Here is a 21,046-nt window from a genome sequence, read left to right on the forward strand (position 1 = left end):
ATTTGATGAAATAGAATAAAGTGATGTTAAAAAAACAAACTTTTATATATTTATTTGCATTGAACAATGTACAAACTTACAAATATATAAAAAAAAAATTATGTACATATATATATTTTATAATAATTTAGAAGATAGGACAGATGATAGACTTGCAAATTTATCAATGACATCAGAATTATTTATTGAAAGATTTTCACAAGATATTAACATTAAGTTTTCAAGTCTGCCTTGTAAGATTGTGCTACGTAGACGATTTTTTACAATTTTAAGTTTTGAAAAGGTACGTTCAGGTGAGGCACTTGTAACGGGCAATGTTGTTGCTATATGAAGTGCTGTATAAAGAGTTGGAAAAACTTCTTTTAACCCAGAAATATGGCATAATTTTAATAAGTCTAGTAAACTTCCTAAATTAATATTTTCATTATTGAAGACAATTCTGTCATTAGAATCTGAATCATCTGTTTGTGTATTTTCACCAACATCCGACATATTATCTTTATCACAAACTTTCTCACTATAATTATTGTGAATATTTTTGGGTAAATTCATGATGTTAGAAAATTCAGAAAAATAATTGGCAAATTGCACATATTCTTTTTTTAACTCATCAAGTTGTACAAATTTTGAGTATATTTCACAAAATGAATTAAAAGCATCCTTCGGTAAAGCAGAGTTTGTACATTTTACTTCATTTAATCGTTTAGTAGAAAAAAGAGAAATATCTTTTAATAAATTTTGAGATTTAGAAGTAAATCTGTCATTAATAGCAGTAATAATTGTGTCTAAACAAACAAAGTATGTTTTAATTTTAAATTCATATTTAGGATCGGTAATAGGGTTATCTTCAATTTGTTCACTCGGTAATCGTTTTTTCTTTCTTGAACGATGAATGGGTAAAGGCGAGAACTCCATATCTGATTTTTCAATGTAAATTTCACTTTTTTTACAAAGTTCTGTATATGCATTGTCTGTTCGCAATTCTTTTATTTTATCAGTTACTAAGTGTAAACTTTTTATGGTACCTAATAAATCAATATTAATTGATTGTAGTATTCTGGTTAAAGGATCCACAATACAGAAAATATTAGTATATAAAAATGCAGTAAGAATAAATCGTTCAGAAAGAAAATATTCAATTAAACCGGTTGCTTTTGCTCCACTTTTAAAATCTGCACATCCTTCATCTTGCTGAATTTTTATTAAGGTATCTATCATAGCATTAAATGTTACAATTGCTGTATTTAATGCAGATGAGAGTGAAAACCAACGTGTAGTTTCAACACGTTTTAGTCGATGGACTCGTTGTTTTGGATAATGTTTTTTTTGCGCATTATCAAACCAAGAAACTCGTTTTTTGCTACTTGAAATAAATGCGTATAAAGATTCCAAATTGCCAAATAAGTCAACTGCATTTTGCGAACTGCTAGATCCCTGAACAACTATTAAGCTCAAACGATGTGCATAACACCATGTGTATGTAGCAGCAGGATTTTCTGCACACACAAGCGCTTGAAGTCCCGCATACTCTCCACGCATGTTGGCTGCACCGTCATAGCTTTGTGTCCTACTAAAAACCGTCTCCAATTCAGTCCATTTTCAGCACAGATTTCTTGGAACATAGTAAAAAGATTTATTCCAGATGTTATAGATGATTCTTTCAAAGCTAAAAGACGTTCATTAATTACTGGTATTGCTTTTTCAAAATTAACATAGCGAATAATAAATGCTAATTGCTCCTTTTTGGAAACATCAAAGGTAGTATCAATAGAAACACTAAAAAACCGAGACTCACTTAACTGTTTATTGATAACTAATTTGATACATGAAGCCACAGAATCGATTAGCTGATTTTGTCTCTGCCAAGACAAAAAATTTACTTCTTTTCTTCCTTTATTTTTTATTTTTTCAATATGTATAGCCAATGAAGGTGACCATTTGCTAATTAATTCTGCTAGGTCCTTAAAATTGCCTTTATTAGCCTCAGACCAATTTTCACGGTGACCTCTAAATGAAAGAGAATGTTTTCCAAGAAACTGTGTAATTTCTACTAATGTATTCACTACATCTCTATTAATGGCCACTTCTTCTCTTTTTTTCCCCTCTAATGATGGTAAAATTGCCACAGAGTTCTGTTTTAACTTAACAATTATTGACGCATTAATATGACAACTTGATTTCTCATGCAAACCAATATCTCCAAGTCTGTTCCAACCTTGAAAACCATCTTCTATCCAACTTTTTTGTGCATATTTATCACCAAAAAACATACAGTATAAGCAAAATAATCGATTTCTTGAGATGGAGTACGACAACCAATTTCGATGTACACGATCATCACCAGTAAGTTTCCTCCAGTAATTATCTTCAGTAAAGCGATGACCATATTTTTGAGGGAAATTGTTTCCTGGTAGCTCGTTTTTTTTTGGCTGGAATGGACCTTTAGAAATCAGCGCCAATTTTTCGACCAGGGATAACTTTTTCTTAACAAATGTAATTGGATCACAATTGCTCAAGTCTAAAGAGAGAGATAAAAATATATAATTTCATCAATTTATATGTAAGGTAATGTTACAAAATAGTAATTTAATAATGACTAAACAGTAAAATCTCAATATTAAAATCAATAGAATATCATTGTTATATTTACCTATAGAGGAATTCTCAATACTAAATGTTGTATCACTGTTTACATTTTGATCTTTTGTACAAAATTTTGGTTCACCCAATAATTCACAGTCTTGATTTTCAACTGAAAGTAAAACAAAATTGTTGTTTAATAATGACTATAAACAGTAAAATTTCAATATTAAAATCAATAGAATATCATTGTTATATTTACCTATAGAGGAATTCTCAATACTAAATGTTGTATCACTGTTTACATTTTGATCTTTTGTACAAAATTTTGGTTCACCCAATAATTCACAGTCTTGATTTTCAACTGAAAGTAAAACAAAATTGTTGTTTAATAATGACTATAAACAGTAAAATTTCAATATTAAAATCAATAGAATATCATTGTTATATTTACCTATAGAGGAATTCTCAATACTAATGTTGTATCACTGTTACTGTTTACATTTTGATCTTTTGTACAAAATTTTGGTTCACCCAATAATTCACAATCTTGATTTTCTATAATATTAGGTATAGTTATTTTATATACTTAATATCAAAAAAAAAAAAAAAAAAAATTAAAATAAACATGCCACTGATTCAACTTTATCTTCTAAGGACTCTTTTTTCTCACCATCATTATTAACTAATAAGTTTTTTTCATCATTAAAATTTACAAAGCTTGTTATATCATCAGGAATTACAAATATCTTATAAATATAAATAATGTGTATAGGGTATAAATTACTAATAACTAATTAATATTTTACTAAAGTAAAATAGCTTGATTGCAATATCATATTTATATAATTACTAAGGCTCGAGACTTCTAGGAGTGCATTTTTTTTTTTAAATAATTATTAAAAATATTTATATATATAATTAATTAAATTTTGTATTATATTATTATCTGTTAAATATTATGTATGTAATAGTGTATTATTATTAATTAATAATGTCATATAAATGTCAAGGACTTTTCTCGTTTACTATTGTCTATTATAATAAATAAATAAATTCATTAATTAATTAATCAGTACAATCAAATTGATTTATATATATCATATCTACAAATATAATTATAATTTATTACAATTATACTTTTTTAAATGCATATTTTAATAGCATATTTAGTGGTTCTTTAGGGGATATTTTAAGGTTTTATAGGGTATGAAGTCTTTAGCCCTAATTATTACCTATATATAATCAACAACAATAGCTATCAAAATTTTATCCATATAAAGCCAAGGAAGAACTTTCACATAGTAGGATAGTGATGGATAAATTGAAATTAAAAGTAGGTATAGGTATAGGTAATAAGTAAAATGTAAAATTATTTAAATAAATAACTGGTAATGATTATAGATTAATGATTATACACTAATTTATGCAAAAAAAACTATGTTCGATATATTTAGTATTATTTATTTTTAAAGTAATAAATCACTAACATTGTAGGTATTAAAGTTTCAGTTCTTTAAACGAAAAAATACGTATTTTATAAATTAAGAAATAATATATTTATAAATAAATTACTTACCATGTGCTTCTTCTATAATTTGTTGATCCAATTTAATTTTCTTTTTTTCGATTCCAATGAAAAATGATTTAATATCAGAGCTGTTTCTTTTTGATATTCGTATTTTACATGAATTAACGTGTCTATTCCAATTCACACTATTCATGGAATTACTTAGTTTTCCACATTCACATTTAATAATAGTACTCATACTTATTATTTTATAAAATATAATATAAAAACTTTAATTAAAAAGTTGAACTGTTGAAGTAAACCAAAATTACGAGGAGTAACAACTGGTAAGTAGCATGCGTGCAATACTCGAAAAAACACATACAAATAAATATAAATTCGCTAAGTGATTAAAATGGAAAGATTCAAAGATATAACAATTCATATGATATTTTATACTCTGTCTCTGTCTACCGATAGTTATTAGGTTCGGCTGGACTGCTGAGCATGTTCCGTTGGAAATTCCCACTACGACTACGCAACATAAGTAGGATAACCGATAAGAAATGTGGTGGTTATTACTTTATTTTAATAAGAATTTAACACACACACAAACAGCTGAACATACACTACTGTCATAATGTTGAATGAAATATTGCCTATATTATGTTCCTTAATAAATTGTACTTATTAAAATATCTATGGGTCGAACTATAATTTAATAAGTTCATAGTATTCATACCTAATCAGTATCACGCTACTGCACCCACATACCTATAACCTACTTACCCACCCACCCAATTTTCAAGGTAGTTCAATTGAACTACCCTAAGTACGTGTTCGGCGCCACTGAATATAGGTTTTGTATAACTTTTCCTGCTTTTACCATGTATGGAGCTGCGTCAGATAAAAAAAGTAAAACGTTGTCATGTTTAATACCAAGAGGCCATAGTATAAACATAGATTTATCAAACATTTTGGCGATTGTTGAATTATTTGCTTTTTCCAAAACGTCGGTATGCAGCAAAAATATTTTTCCAGCGTTTTCTAATTCCAAAGTCCCAATAATGACATTTACCACGTATCGCCCTTCAACATCTGTTGTTTCGTCCATGCTGACCCAATTTTTTTTATTTCCAACGTAGTCTCGAATTTTTTGCATTGTATCATTGTAACATAATTCAACATAATTCTTACGTAAAGTTGACTCATCTGGGATATCAACTTTAATATATTTTTCTAAAAATTTTCGAAAGTGTTCGTTGTTTAATTTATTAAGCGGAATATTAGCTAATAATAATGTTTGACATAGTTCCAAATTAAATGACGTTTTTTTTGATGTAATACTTGTATCAGTCAGCAATAATTGAGTTTTTGGTTTTTCGCTTTCTTTTTGTCGCTCTACTCCCCGAGTATGTTTTTCTCGACTTATGTGTTGTTCTACAGTAAATCGTTTCAATGCTGAGACTTAAACATTACACACTTTACAAAATAACACTTCACCATCACTAGAAAAAATATTGTTCCCGTATTCATTAACATAACTGTGTAAACGGCTACTTACAGACGATTTTGCTTTCGGCATGTTTAAAATCGTATAAAATTGAAAAATATCGGTTAAATGGTGACGGTGAATGCCGAAACACTACTGACAATAGTTCCTTTTACTGCAATTATAAGCACGTCAATCAATAGGTCTAATGTCTATGTCAATTTAATCTTGTTTATCGGATTTATTCCATACAATTATAATATAAACACTCGATAAGCGTGTATGATCCACGTATGTCTGAAAGAGCACTCGTTTCATCAATATATAACACTCAAAGAGTAAATCTTATCGGAACGCGATAAAATGATATAAATTTTTACTAATAGTCCAAATCCAAAGTTAGATTTTAATAAATTAAATTTGTTTCCAAACTTGGATGTAACATTTGCCCTAAAATCTATAATTTGTGAAAAAATGCCCCACATTGTATAAAAAGTACGAAAAATGCCCTAAAAGATGAAAAAATGACTTGAAAATGTTGATAATTGACGTTAAAAAACAAAAAAAATGCATTTATAGCTAAAAATGCATAAAATGCAAAAAAATGCAAAATAAAATTAGAATATTCTGCATCAAGGGAGCATGAAACAAATTTTTAGCTAGGATAGCATTGTACAGAATAAAAGGAAAAAAAATGCAAAAGTCATCAACATCCTAACTCTAGTGATAAGAATTACGAACGGTTCAAAACAAACCGTTATCACGGTTCGCCCCATTTAAATTACATAGGCAAGAAATAATTTGAACTAGATATTCATTTTTAATATATTTCTGTTCAATTCTTAGCCTAATGACCATTCATTATTTAAAATATACATGTTTTGACAAATTTTAATTCAAAAACCTTAAAAATTTGTGTATTTATTCGGGAGAAAATTGAATTTTATAAAAGTAAATATTGAAGCAGAACAATATTGCGTAGAAACTACCTATCAGCTATTACTTCAATAAATAAAAGTTAAGTGTACCCAATATGTGCCATTATATGTTTGAATTTTATTAAAATAAACTATTCATTATCTTTGGTAAAATAAGTTTTAATTTTTTAATTTCTGATGAGGTTGTAAGAAGTGTGTAATTCTCTTCTACCCTAATCCATAATTTAGGAGTTGATGTATTGTTGAAGATTCTTATTTTTTGACTTTTGTTACTTTGTGTTCTTAAAACTTTCAACTTCGTGAAAAAATTTGTGGAAGTACCTAATTAAATAGAGTAGGTTTATTTTTTTCTTGTAATTTAAAAATATGATTTCGCATACCATAATCAAACTTTCTTTCATAATTAACTTTATTTATGACAAAAAGATTTTCTCGAAGTGAGAAAATTCATTTGAAGTGGTCATGTGGTATGTTTTAATTATTTGTCTGATGTTGGAATTTTAAGTGGCCAAGTTCATGCTAGCATGAAAAACAAACTGTATGATGTTAAGGTAGGTATTCTATATGAACATAATATGTTTAATTTTTATATATTATATACTATAAATACTTACTCTTTATTATTACTATTTATTAATATACAGATATTCTTTAAAGGTAGTGATATTGATTATGCTACTTGTACTTGTCCAACTGGTCGTATTAAGTGTCATCATATGGTGTCTCTGCTCCTTCATGGACACAAGAATATATCTGTGACAGACGTTTCATGTAGTTGGTCGAAAAAAGGTACAAAATATAGTGAAGATATTCAGACTATTGATGAAATGTATCCAAATGATTTTAAAGCTATAAAAGATACTTCAGGTGTATATTTTGCGGGTATATGCTATAACAAGTTGGTCACTATGGAAAAAAATGTTGGGTTTACTTGGTTATTAAGCCCAGAACCCAAAAATAATGATTTTAGTGATATTTTGAAGTTAGACCATTTCATACATTCTGAAGAATTACGAGTATCACATAATTATAAATAGATGTTAGATGTATTTAAAGTAAGTTTTAATAATATAAAAAAAATAGCATCAGAAACTGTTGGTCAGTCTGAAAATATCAAGTGGTGCCTTTATCGAAAGTTTAGATTAACGTCAAGTAATTTTCATACAATTCTTCAGTCCATAAAAATAAATCGTTATCCTATTTCACTATTTAAAACCTTATGGGGTACTTATTGTGTTGAGGGGGTGAAATCAATTGAATGGGGTAAGACACATGAAATAAATGCAATACAAGAATTTGAAAAAAAATATAATATGCAAGTAATAAAAACTGGAATTTGGTTACATGAGTCTGGGTTGTTAGCATCCAGTCCAGATGGTCTAATTTTTGATGATAACTCAATGAGTTGTATTGAAATAAAATGTCATTATAAATATATGGATGAAGATTTAAAAGACTGCCTGTCAAAAACTAAAGATTATATAATTAATTTTGATGTTGCTAGTAATAATTTCATTTTGAATCCTATTCACCTATATTATGATCAAATTCAAGCACAAATGTATATGACAAAAACAACATCTACTATTCTTATTATTTGGACAACTAAATCTTTGGTATCGTTAAAAGTTTTTAAAGATGATGCCTGGTCAACAAATATAGACTTGTTATTAAACTTTTATTATAATCAATTTATTCCTTTTATTTTATCAAATAATTCAACATTATAATTTTTATTCTTTAACAATATGTATAAAACTTACGTTACATTTCTTTTTTTTTTTTGGACAAATACATATTTGTTTTATATTTAGTTTCTGACATAAAAATTGTACATTCAATACTTCTACCAATTACTTCTTTTACTTTGTTAAAAAATAATTTCATTGCTTCTTTATTTGCTCTGTTTGACAAAAAAAAACGCTCAAGGTACTCCATTTCCGTACTCATCAATCACTAATAATGTAAACAATTGAATTTTTGGCATTTTAGAATTCATACCGTGGGTACCATCTACACATATTTTTGAACTATGTTCAATTAGCATAGATTTTTGAAAAGGAGTCATGATGATTAAAACAAATTCTTGATTATTATTGATATAGTATATTACAGGTGGATCTTCATGCTTACATAATTCATTGACAAGGATATCAATGCTGATACTATCATCTGAATGGAATTTTGACATACCAATTTTAAAATTTTGTCGGACGTTGTGCAAGTACTTTTTATTAGCATAATGAATACGTGCAATGTTGGTAGCATCTCCTGTGTCACGGATGTCCCGCAGTACTCGTTCATTAGTTACACCTTGCTTTAGTTTCCCTGAAATCATATTAAATATAATTAAAACTTAGATTATTTCTAATCAAAATTGCTGTACATATGTCATGTTTATATATTATAATATGTCCTTTTCTTGTCTTACCAGCTATTTTAAATCGTTCATCTTTTGGTATTTTTGTCCGGATAACTTCACACAAATGTCCAATATGTTTAGAAATGGAAGTCACTTCTACTTAATCTTCTAAATTATCAACTATCATTCTAGATGGGCAGACAGCTCCTATTTTATTTGTTCACAAACTTTTCATAGATCTTTAACGTTCTTCTGAATTTGATCGCATGGAATGTGATCTATGGCAAAAATATTCTTTACGAATACAATTTTTGCTTTTTATTTCTCTTTCTGCCATAAGCACCACATATTGACTTTGAGTCTTTTGTTCAATACTTTGTTTCCAGTTCAAAAATACTATAAAAATCAGTTTATATTTTTTAAGAACATTCAATTTGTTTGAAATTATAATATAGTGAAACTTACATGTCATGTTTTCAAAAATAAATTTTTCTTTTTATACTTCAACATAATGTTCTGTGCTTAAATGTGATTCTAATTCATTGTATGTTTTTAGGTGATTTTCACAACATGGACATAATAAGCGCTTTTGGTATTTATTTTCTATAAGCATTCAATTAAATGTTTAATGTAACTTGAACGTCCATCCTTCTTAAAATATTTAAAAAATATTTTTTTTAAATGTTGTGGTTTAACGTATGTTTTGTAAAGTCATTACTAGATTAGAAAATATTTAATAAACATAAATAAAGACATTTATGTAGAAAACATAAATTGGAATAACATTAAAATAACAAATCACTCCATTGAAGAAAAATAAACACAAAACCTGAAATAACACATAATGCTATAAAAGAAACATATACTTGTGTCATAAAAAAATACAAATGCATGGATTACACCAGATATAACCATTAACCTAAAGTAAAAGTTCTAAAGTTGGTTTTATTTTATTATAATTGGCTTTTTACTGATGTATCAAAAATGAAAACTATATATCTAAATTTTGAATATATTGTATTAAATTTATTATTTATAAATATGAAAATTATTCTTATGACTACCTAGTGGAAAACAGCTTCAAGAGAATGAAATGGAACAAGTTACATGGAAAAAATAAATAATTTCAATAAATTAAGAAAAATAAATAATATATTACCTATATAATTAATGTCAAGTGACATTATATAGAAACTACTATACAATATAACTTATACACATCACCAGTGTTTTTATAAAGGCAAATTAGTTTTAAATTTAAAATGTTTTGTTTAATATGTTAATGTTAACAATTTACAACAAGATTTTCCATAAGTTTGGCTTACAATAGTTATAAAAGAAGTTGAGCGTTGGCCATTTAAAATATTTGTATTATAAGTTTAAATTTTTACAAAATCCAAAATTCATGTGTAAAATAGTGATTTACCATCAAATAATTTTGTATTGTTGTTATAGTTAAAAATTATAACTCATAGAAACTTGAAATATACGTCAGTTGTTTAAATTGCCATTTTCTATACGATTTAATTTAGGGGTATTCAGGTCATTAAAACAAATATAACATAAACCTTTTACAACACCCAGTGGAAAATATTATATTATCCTAGGCTGACAAATCATCTCCGATCAGAATCGTTTTTCGTAAATATACTTTTTATTATTATTATTATTATTATTATTTAATTATAGTGTATTATGTTACAGTTTCCTTTTTACGCTTCTTTACACATTAAATCAGAAATTACGTAATAACTAAAACTATTTAGTATAAACTTAAAACTATAATAACATTAATAATATACTTATTTTGAAATTTGAAAAAGAGTGTTGTTCTTGAAAGTGTTGAATTAGAACCGTTTTCATATTGCAACCATACCCACAATAGTTGCAGTTATATTAAAAGAAATTGTGTTTGGATTTTTGATGCCGAAGCAACGAACATCTTTTTTTATATTGGAGTGAGCAAAAATCACAATTAAACATTTTTAATGAATATTTTTATAATACTATAATTGCACCGAGTGCCTACATTTAGGCGTCTATATTTTACTCTATTTTTAGACATAATAATATTTTTTATATATTTCAAAAGATCAAAAGTGATAAGAATAGCGATAAGCAGTAATAGTAATAAGCATGCGATTCCTGAAAAAAAATCCAAGTCTCCATGCATGCGCTTTGAGTTTTGGTATCGGAAATTATCTTGTCACGAGACGCCTGTGTTTATATGTTGCACTACAGAAAATCGTTTATCGCAATTTATTTTTATCCCACATGGTTTACAAAACAAAATCTTTCCGTCGGTTGAAAAAACTTGTTCACCGAATTCAGAAACAAATGATCGCATTCGCGCGACTAATGAACTTTTTTCTTTTGGCATTTTAAAAAAAAAAACTGACAGATGTTTATAAAATACGAACACTAACTATACACGCACTATACAGGCATAAAGCAACGTGAAACGAAGTACTCGTGAAAGTCGTGAATCGGTCTACGGACAACGATAAACTGTCACGTTAATTCAGAGTACTCATATGTACCAATTAGGCATTACTAATTGGCCCATCAGGTACTTCCAATCGATAACATTTATCAATAAAGATAAAATTTCTAAAATAGTAATTGATATAGACAATAATTTAATGTTAAATGTCAAGTAAAACCTAAAGATACCAAATATGCATTATTATGCGCTAATAAAATATAAATATGCTTTGAAAGAAAAATATATCGAAATATGCAAATATATGCAACATAAAAATTTTGCTTTCGTTTTCTATAGGTCAAAAAACGAATTTTTATCCTACTCTGTAACTTTTATTATTAAAGGAAAAAAATATGTAAATGCATGAACATCCCCCTTTAGTAATTACAAATAGTTCATGCACTAGGTATCTAATAAAAATATATTTTGGACATATATAATGTTTTACAAATTCAATAAATACTTCTCCACACATAAAAATAACAATTATTGAAACATACAAAAGTATTATGACAAAGTTTAACCATAAAGTTTATAATTAAACTAAAAATAAGTTTACTTAAAATGTTAGTTATCACAAACACGATTTAACACAGTAGCATAATTGAAGACCTTGGAGCAACAATAAGATGTCTCCATATTTTGGTCCAGATTAGTTTTTGATTGCACAGTAAGAAAAAAAAACTTGAGGATTAGTTTGGAGGAAACAGAAAATAATAATTAATTTAGGTAATTTAAATATAGGTAACATTTATCAGAAAATATTTTTAATTAATTTTTTAAATAAAGATTTTAAATTTTTATTGATTCAAATTAAATCTTTTCTTAAAAAAAGGATTTATGATAATTTTAAATAAGTAGTATTTTTTTGTTTCCACCAACTGGCAACTTACCCCATTGGTCCACTCTGGGAACTAACATAGACATAATTAATAGTCACAACATAATAATTATATCGTGCATAAAAATTCAACTTGGAAAAAACTACAAAAAGATATTATGGCATACTTTGTGAATTTTTCTGGAGAAGCAAAATTAAAATGTGAATTTTTATTCCACGAAAAAATACTAGGACCATTGATTTTTAATTCTTCCTTAAAATGACAATTACAAATTTTTGTATTTTTGGGTATAGCATCTGATCTTCTACATCTAATAACAAAGAAATGTTACCAATATAAATAGTAAATAATATATATTTTTTTGATATAGTATAAAAACTGAACTAAAGTTAACGAGATATCTACCTTACTGCTTTGGCCCAATTATTGCGTAGTACATCATCTGCAGGGAACCTAAAAAACTTACAGTTTTCTCTATTAGAAATATGGGAACATAACGGAACCCAACAATGAACCATATTTACAAATTTTTAATACTAAAAAAAAAAAATATTTAATTTTTGTAATTGGGTACACTTAACTTTTATTTAGTGTAGTAGCACAGATTAAATAATTAATTTAATTAATCTGTTTTATTTAATCCGAGGTAGTAGTAGCTGGTAGTCTGTACGCAATATTGTTCTGCTTCAATATTTACTTTTATAAAATTCAATTTTCTCCCGAATAAATACACCAATTTTTAAGGTTTTTGAATTAAAATTTGACAAAACATGTATATTTTAAATAATAAATGGTCATTGGGCTAAGAATTGAACAGAAATATATTAAAAATGAATATCTAGTTCAAATTATTTCTTGCCTATGTAATTTAAATGGGGTGAACCGTGATAACGGTTTGTTTTGAACCGTTCGTAATTCTTATCACATATTCGTTATCAGACTATTTGTTCCTATGATAAAAATTCACCGCTAGGCGCGTGTGCATCAGCGGCCACTTTTCATTCACCCGACTATAGTCAAAATAATGCTTCAATTTCAATCTTCGGGTATGGTTTCCGATGGTGCATTATAGAGGTTAAAAGTAAACATTTTCCAACAGATTTCAAAAAAATCGAGAAAAACAAAAAAAAAAGATGACGGAAAAATGATAATTTTTACGCAAAACCAGTTTTCGTCAAAATCGAATTTTTTATTTTGCTATAACTTTTCACCAAATGTTTATATTAGCGTTCTCCATACACAGTTAAATTTTCAATTTTTTTTTTAATAACGATAAAAATTTTTTGGCTGACCAGAAAATCTTGAAAATTTAATACAAGGTTTCTTATAAGTTGTTCTTAAAGTAATAAAAAAAAATCCGAAGTCGTTAGTCACAATTTTTTTTTATGAGTGCATAAAGTTCGAATTTATACAAAATATGTCAAAATTGCGAAAATTTGTAAGTAATTTTGTGGTTGGAAAATCGTAAAAATGTTTTCTTTTATAACTAAGTTTTGAAAATTTGGTACAAGATTCTCCATAAATTGTTCTTCAAATATCTGTAAAAAAACTCTACCGGATTCAGACAAAAAATTTTTAAGAGTGTTTGAAATTTAAATTTTTACAAAACCGCGTTAAATAACGGTTTAACCTTTAACGATTTTTGATATTTGTTGTTTTTCAAATAGTATAAGTCGTAAATACTTAAAAATTTTACCAGTTATTTAGAAAGTGTCGATACAATTTTTTTGGTGGAGTCAAAATATTTGAAAAATTAATACAAAATTCCTCATAAGTTATTCTTATAGCGATAAAAAAATTATAAGAATACATAGGCACAATTTTTTTTTATTAGCATTTGAAGTTCAAATTTTGACAAAAACTCGTCAAAATCATGAATATTTGCAATTATTTTGTAGTTCAAAATTCATAAAATTGTTTATATTTATATCTAACGTTAAATATTCTAGACTGACAAATCATCTCCGTTCAGAATCGTTTTTAATATACAATGATACCTATCATTGCATTCAAATTTAACCTACCCTTGTCCGAAGTCCACCCCACCCCCTAATGTACAGCAGAGCGGTACCCACTTGCCGACTTTTTTTTTTTTTGTTTTTCTCGATTTTTTTTGAAAACTGTTGGAAAATGTTTACTTTTTACCTCTATGATGCATCAAAGATATTCACTTTTCCATCGGAAACCACCCCCGAAGTTTGAAATTGAAGCATTATTTCGACTAGTTATGCTGTACACAGATACAAATAAAAACATACATCATTGTAAAATCAATACATTCATCACTCCGTTCAGAATCTAAAATGGCGGAAAAACGGGAATTTTTTACGCAAAACCAGTTTCCGACCGAATCGATTTTTTATATGGTTGTAATTCAAAAACTAATCACTGTAAACACTTGAAATTTTCACCAAATGGTTATGTTAGTGTTATCTATATATAGATAAATTTTTAAAAATTGTTGACTTTTTTTGAGTTATTTAGAAATTTTCGTTTTTTATGCGAATTTTTTTTTGAAGTGCCGGTAAAAAAATTTTGGATGACAAAAAAACTTGAAAATTAATACAAGGTTCCTTATGAGTTGTTCATATTGTAACTAAAAAAAATTAAAAATCGTTACTCACAATTTTTTTTTATAAGTGTTTACAGTTAAATAAAATAATTATAAAATATAAAAATAGTTATAAAATACAACACTAAGTTTTCCATGGGTTTTTTCTTCAAGTATCTGTAGAGAAAACTCGAAGCATCATTATTGGAAAAATGTTAAGTGAGTTTATTCTATATATTAGTTATAATATTATAGTCGCGGCCAAATGAATGTGCGGTTGGTGACTCCGGTCACCGCAAGGCGATATCACACTGAATAGTACAGCTGTTGGCGGTATATTTTAAAATAAAGTAATCGTATCATCGTTTTTGATATAATAACCATATAACCTTTAACACAAAGGAAGCCTGCGTCCACGTAGTAATATGCTAGAAAAAAATCGTTTTATTCGAAACGAATTTGAAAATCGCGTGCTATTCATGTGTAAACGTTACCTAAAATTATGAGTTCTAATTAGCCACCGGCAAAAGTAGGCGGAGCACCAACCGCACATTCATTTGGCCGCGACTCTAGTCCGTGGTTTGAACATTATGATCTATACAGTGGTACCAATATGTCGTTTAAAATTTTCGAAAATATTGTTATATTATACGTGATATTTCAGTGACAGTCACTATGCTCAAATTATTTTCATAGATATTTGAAATACACCTATAAAACGTGTATAGGTGTATATTATGTATATGTGTATAGTATCGTGATGTTGGGTAAAAACACAGACTATATATTATATTAATTATTACGATGCTCTGTGAATAATAGTTTAAGTAATTGGTGTCATACAAACTCTTCGGAACCACGTGAACGACGCATGATAGAGAGATATGAATATGTGATGACACTGATAACGTGAGGAAGCTCCGACATTTTTATATTCTTATTCGTTATAGGTGTTTTATGCCTGCATATGGCAGATACATAATAATAATTATTTTCAAGTTTTAAGTGAGTTTCAATTTCTGGTTTTGGTTAAATTGAACATTATACCTTGTTGTTTTTAATGTATTTTGTTAATATGGTGTAATCAATTATCAAATAACCAAGTGATTAGTTTAATTTGTCAACGGAACTGTTTTCATTCGAAGCCCAATGAAAGGAGTTACCTTTTGTTTCGTCAAGGTATGTTTACTTTATTAATTTTAATTAGTTATAGTGGTTGTGAATTGAATATTAAACGTAGCCTGCACGTGTGATATATTTTATTTTATTTTTTTTCATTGAAATTGTTTTGTCCGAATAAAATATATTTTGACCAATGAATTTCCAACTCCAACCGATGTGGTTATAGGCAACTTTACTATGCCTACACATTTCAATGCATTTATTGAAATAGCATAATGTATGGTATGTATTATTATGTATAATTGAGTACTTTTTTGGTATACATTGCCAGTTACAATTTTTGGGGGGCTATATTTTAGCCGAATATATTAAAGCCGACAATATTATAGCCGAAAAATATTACAACCGACTGTATTTTAGCCGACAAATATTTCAACAGACAATATTTTAGCCGAAAAATATTACAGCCGACTGTATTTTAGCCGACAAATATTTCAACAGACAATATTTTAGCCGAAAAATATTACAGCCGAACGTATTTTAGCCGATAAATATTACAGCCGACAGTATTTTAGTCGACAACTAGAATTTGACAGTTGGTAACATTGATTATAATCCCACCATTCCGACCATTCGAAACTTTACGTTTTTTGTTGATTCGTAAATCGTATTGCCTATATTAGCCTTTTAAAATAAAATATCTTATTGAATTTTTATTTTTTGTATGTTATGTAATTAATATGTATTGAATATTGATGTAAAACAAATAACTATAACAATTAATAGAATAGTTTATGTATGAAATAAAACAAAATCGATGAATATACAATTTTGTAATATTATTATAATAACCTAAGTCCTAATTATTAGTATAAAAATAATAAGAAGTATAAAATTATCTATGCGTAAAATCAATCAAACGAAATTCCTTATACATAATATTACATTATATCAACAGTAGGTATTAAAATTAAAACAATAATCTTTATCTTTATATATTATTAAAACGTGAGGCGATTTCTTGTGACAGTTATATCTGAAGTTCTACCGGGCCGATTTTCACGATTTTTTTTTCAAACGAAAGTACTCGGTGTGTAGATGAGCGATCAAAAGAGAAAAGTCCAAAATAATAATTATTTAAATACTTATTATAAGCATAAAGTTTGCCTGTTACGTAGACTATTATTATTTATTTTCCAAGTTTTTTTTCATTTTTTTTACACTTTTCGCTCCTATATTGGTCACAGGAGAAGATGCTTATGTAAATGTAATGATATGTAATGTAATGACGTCACTGTCCAGCAAGCAGTCACGGCACTAGAATTTTTTTCTAGGGGGGGCAGTGGGGCAAATATTTTTTTTTACATGGGCTAAAATTTTTTCAACAAATGCTGAGGTTATTTAAATGAAATATAAATATTTTTGTATCATATAACATAATATAGCTATTAGCTATAAAGTACATACGTTTTATATTGTATGCTCTAAGAGTCTAAACAGATAATATATACAAACTTTTGAATAGTTAAAAATGTTTTAAGAATAATGTCAAATATTTTTTTTGTACCATAAAATGTCTTGTTATGGGCTATGAGATATCTATAAAATATCTACGAGATTACAAGGCTAAGTTAGTATGACCATGCCTCGTGTAAAGGGTAATGCGGATGCTACTATGACCATGACACGTGTCGGGATAGTAAGCGCACCAATAATGATGCATTTGAGATGTTATTGCACATTCTCAAATTCGTGTCCGAATTTGCAACAACAACAACAAGGACACCTGGTTTTACCCAGAAGGCAACAACACGACGTAAACAAGAGACGCACCACAATATATAAGGGAGCCCGAAGACCAGCAACGGCAGATGTACCAAAGCTATCAACAACTGAGCACTTTCACGTCACTCAGACACTTATTTAATTTGTTACATGTATTTTGTTTGTATGCAATAAAACATATTACGTTATTAAGTTTAACTTTCATTCAAATTAACCATTTGGATTCAAATCTGATACTGGCACGCAACAGTCTAATCACAGGTCTTCAACAACTATACCTATCCATAATGATAACATGATATACAAAAATGATAAGTTCTTTATGACTTTAATATTACATACCTTTGTGAATGAAAAATTATGTTTCTTTTACTTACCTACATTTCATAAATATAAATTAAAGTAATTGTGTTTAGTAATGAACAATTTGTTTCAATCATCTTTAATGCAATGATTTGGGATACGTTTATTTGTTTATTTTCAAGTTTCAAAATATGAGGAGAATCTGGAATAAAAACGTTCAAAAAAATAATTATTTAAATAGATATTAGAAGCATAAAGTTTGCCGTATTGTTACATAGCGATGCGCGTTGCTTACCGTGCACACACACACACATCTTTAGAACCCCCACTACTCCTACGTCTGCTGCAGTACTGTCGTAGTGTCGTCGTCGCGCGTCAGCAGCGATGTATTATTTCCAATAATAAATATATGAATATTGAATATAAAATATAATAAAACACGAATTTACAAACAATTTGTATTTTATCAATATAAATAATATTACTGATAATACTGTAATATTTAGTAGGTGGGTCGTGCGCGGAGTATGAGCGTTAGTTTAAAATCGTACCACCGGTAGCGTATGTAGAAACCAAAAAATTAATCGAGTGGCTGTTCTATACTATCTATGTTCTATGATTATTTCATATTTAGCATTGACGCATTGTGCACTGTTACTGTTGTGTTATCGTTGTAGTTTCGTCGTCGTATTTTATTATTATTATTTAAAATTAATACTATAGTATAACACGCTATTAATATACGCGTACCACCTATCAAGTATACATCACAGCCACGCACACAGTTCGATAGAAAATATAAACCAGATAGCCCGCAATTGTATAACAGTATAATATTATGTTCTGTTTATCGTTTCTATGGTGATTTATATTATATCTACTACGAATTACGATATTTATATTATATATAAAAAAATTATTATATTATTTATATTCATATTTTTTATTTATTTTATTATTATTATTTAAAATGGAATATCAATTAATTCCAATACCAGGCGATAGAAATTGTTTATTTCGTTCCGTGTCACATTTAATATTCGGCACGCAAGAAGAACATCAAAATATTCGATTAATAACATTTTTTGGATTAAACTTCCTGTTGGATCTCAAAGTACCTACTGAATTCGTTGATCGGGACAAAAGTTCATTTGCTAAGCTAATAGAAGTATACCAGTTATCTGTGAATATTGTTCTCCCCATATCCAAGTAGTCTTCGGACAACTCCATAACAATTTTAGTTGAAAGTCCCATTCCAGGAACTGATTCCTGTCCAGCGTATATTTTGAAACCTACTGTATATCCATCATTCGTGCATAGCTTAAAAGCCTTTATTCCATACCTATGCCTTTTATTTTGGATGTATTGACGGAACGACAAACGTCCGACAAAAGGAATAATTGATTCATCGACACATAAATTTTCACCTGGTATGTTACAATTTTTAAATTTGTTTACTAACATATCAACTAAGCCACGTATCTTAAATATTCGATCTCCTCGAGGACATTCATTATTATTACAACAATGAAAACTTCTTAGTAATAATTCAAATCGATTTCTTTTCATATAATTAGAAATGTTAGATTTATAAATATCATTTTTGCTCCAATATGACGCTATAGATGGTTGAGGAGTCAATCCCATCCACATAATGATACCCAAAAATGTCCTCATTTCTACAATGTCTGTTTCTACCCATTCCTTGAGCCTAGATTTTGGCCGTTTGGCTGAAGCATATAAACTGTTACCATATCTATTTGTTTCTATAACCAATAAATTTAAAACTTCGTCATCGACAAATAAACAAAAAAAATCTTATGGGGACCCGTTATTAAGTGTTTCAATTATATCCGGGTTAATTCCAAAAGGCTCTTCATTCGGATTGAAAACTGGACACGAAGTACTATTATTCGCTAGACCACAAATAGATGGAATGTGAGTAGGAAAAATATTAATATTTGGCTTGTGTGGTATGCTACTATCTTCTTCATCGCTTGAAGAAAAAATGTTAGAATCCTGTATAATAGTATACATATATTAGTACTTTATTATAGAATAGATTTGCGAATAAATTACGGGTTATTCAACTTTTTTGAACGTGAAAATCGATAAAGATAAATTAAAATAATCAGTAAGACCCCTCCACGCTACTCGATACCTAAAATCTAAATCTATAAATCGCATATAAATAATAATAATAATAACATACCAAAGTATAGTCATGGTCTGCATCCGAATCATCGCCAAAGTCAGATAAATCATCATCAAATGACATATTAAGAGCATCAATAATTTCGCTGTTCTCCATTACATAATATTATACGTTGCGCATCGTCAACGAGTCAAAGTAAAATGAAAATATAAAAATGATATGACAGTATGGGCTATAATAATATACTATAGGCATTGAGTACCATAACAGGTACTCGCTTGGAATCGGTTTATTTTTCTTTAAATAAACCTACAATTATACCAATAAGCTTATAAGATAAGAAAATTATTATAAATATGAAAAAAACCCAAGGCCTATGGTGTAAGCTATCTAAAAATACAACGGCGTACGTGACGAAACCAGTGAGTACCAGTATTGGTACTCACGGCGTGTGCGGACAACCCTGTAAAAATACTCCGGCAGTCAACTTGTTAATTGATTGAGTACCAATATTGGTACTCAATGACGTAATCACGAAAAACTATAAGTACCAAAATTGACCCTCAAAGCTTGAGAGTCAAATAGTGTGAGCACCAGTATTGGTACTCAAAGCGTCTAGAAGAAATATGTTAAAACTATTAAGGCCTAGGATACATATCACTTGAGTACCGAATATGGTACTCATGGCAGTCAACTTGTTAATGGAATAGAAAATACAGATAAAGACGATTTATTCAATGTAAATAGCATCGTGACATTGTTATTTGTTCATATAAAAATCTTTTTTTATATTTTGGGTAAATTAACTTACAAAATATTGTATAATAATGAAAAAAATAATAAAACATACTTCTTAGTATACTTGTAAATAAAACTGCTTAACTAAAAGTACTTAAAATACTTGTCAACAAAATATAAAAA

At 28.0% G+C, this 21,046-nt stretch overlaps 2 protein-coding genes and 1 pseudogene across 2 annotated transcripts in view; 2 read left to right on the forward strand and 1 right to left on the reverse strand.

Moving 5' to 3' along the window:
* The window catches only part of LOC126551608 (uncharacterized), a 231,092-nt gene that overhangs the window by 190,887 nt on the left and 19,159 nt on the right, over positions 1-21,046 (forward strand). The window lies entirely within an intron of this gene.
* On the forward strand, positions 6,887-7,972 carry LOC126552538 (uncharacterized; annotated as a pseudogene).
* Positions 19,030-19,647, reverse strand: LOC126552539 (piggyBac transposable element-derived protein 4-like). Its single transcript, XM_050207258.1, has one exon. The coding sequence runs from the start codon at positions 19,645-19,647 to the stop codon at positions 19,030-19,032; it is 618 nt and encodes a 205-aa protein (XP_050063215.1).

This window comes from Aphis gossypii, chromosome X (genome assembly GCF_020184175.1).
Source record: "Aphis gossypii isolate Hap1 chromosome X, ASM2018417v2, whole genome shotgun sequence".
Lineage (NCBI taxonomy): Eukaryota > Metazoa > Arthropoda > Insecta > Hemiptera > Aphididae > Aphis > Aphis gossypii.

Bases quoted from the DNA above. Each gene is read 5' to 3' on its own strand.
- LOC126552539 (XM_050207258.1), bottom strand. From the start codon at position 19,647: ATGAGGACATTTTTGGGTATCATTATGTGGATGGGATTGACTCCTCAA.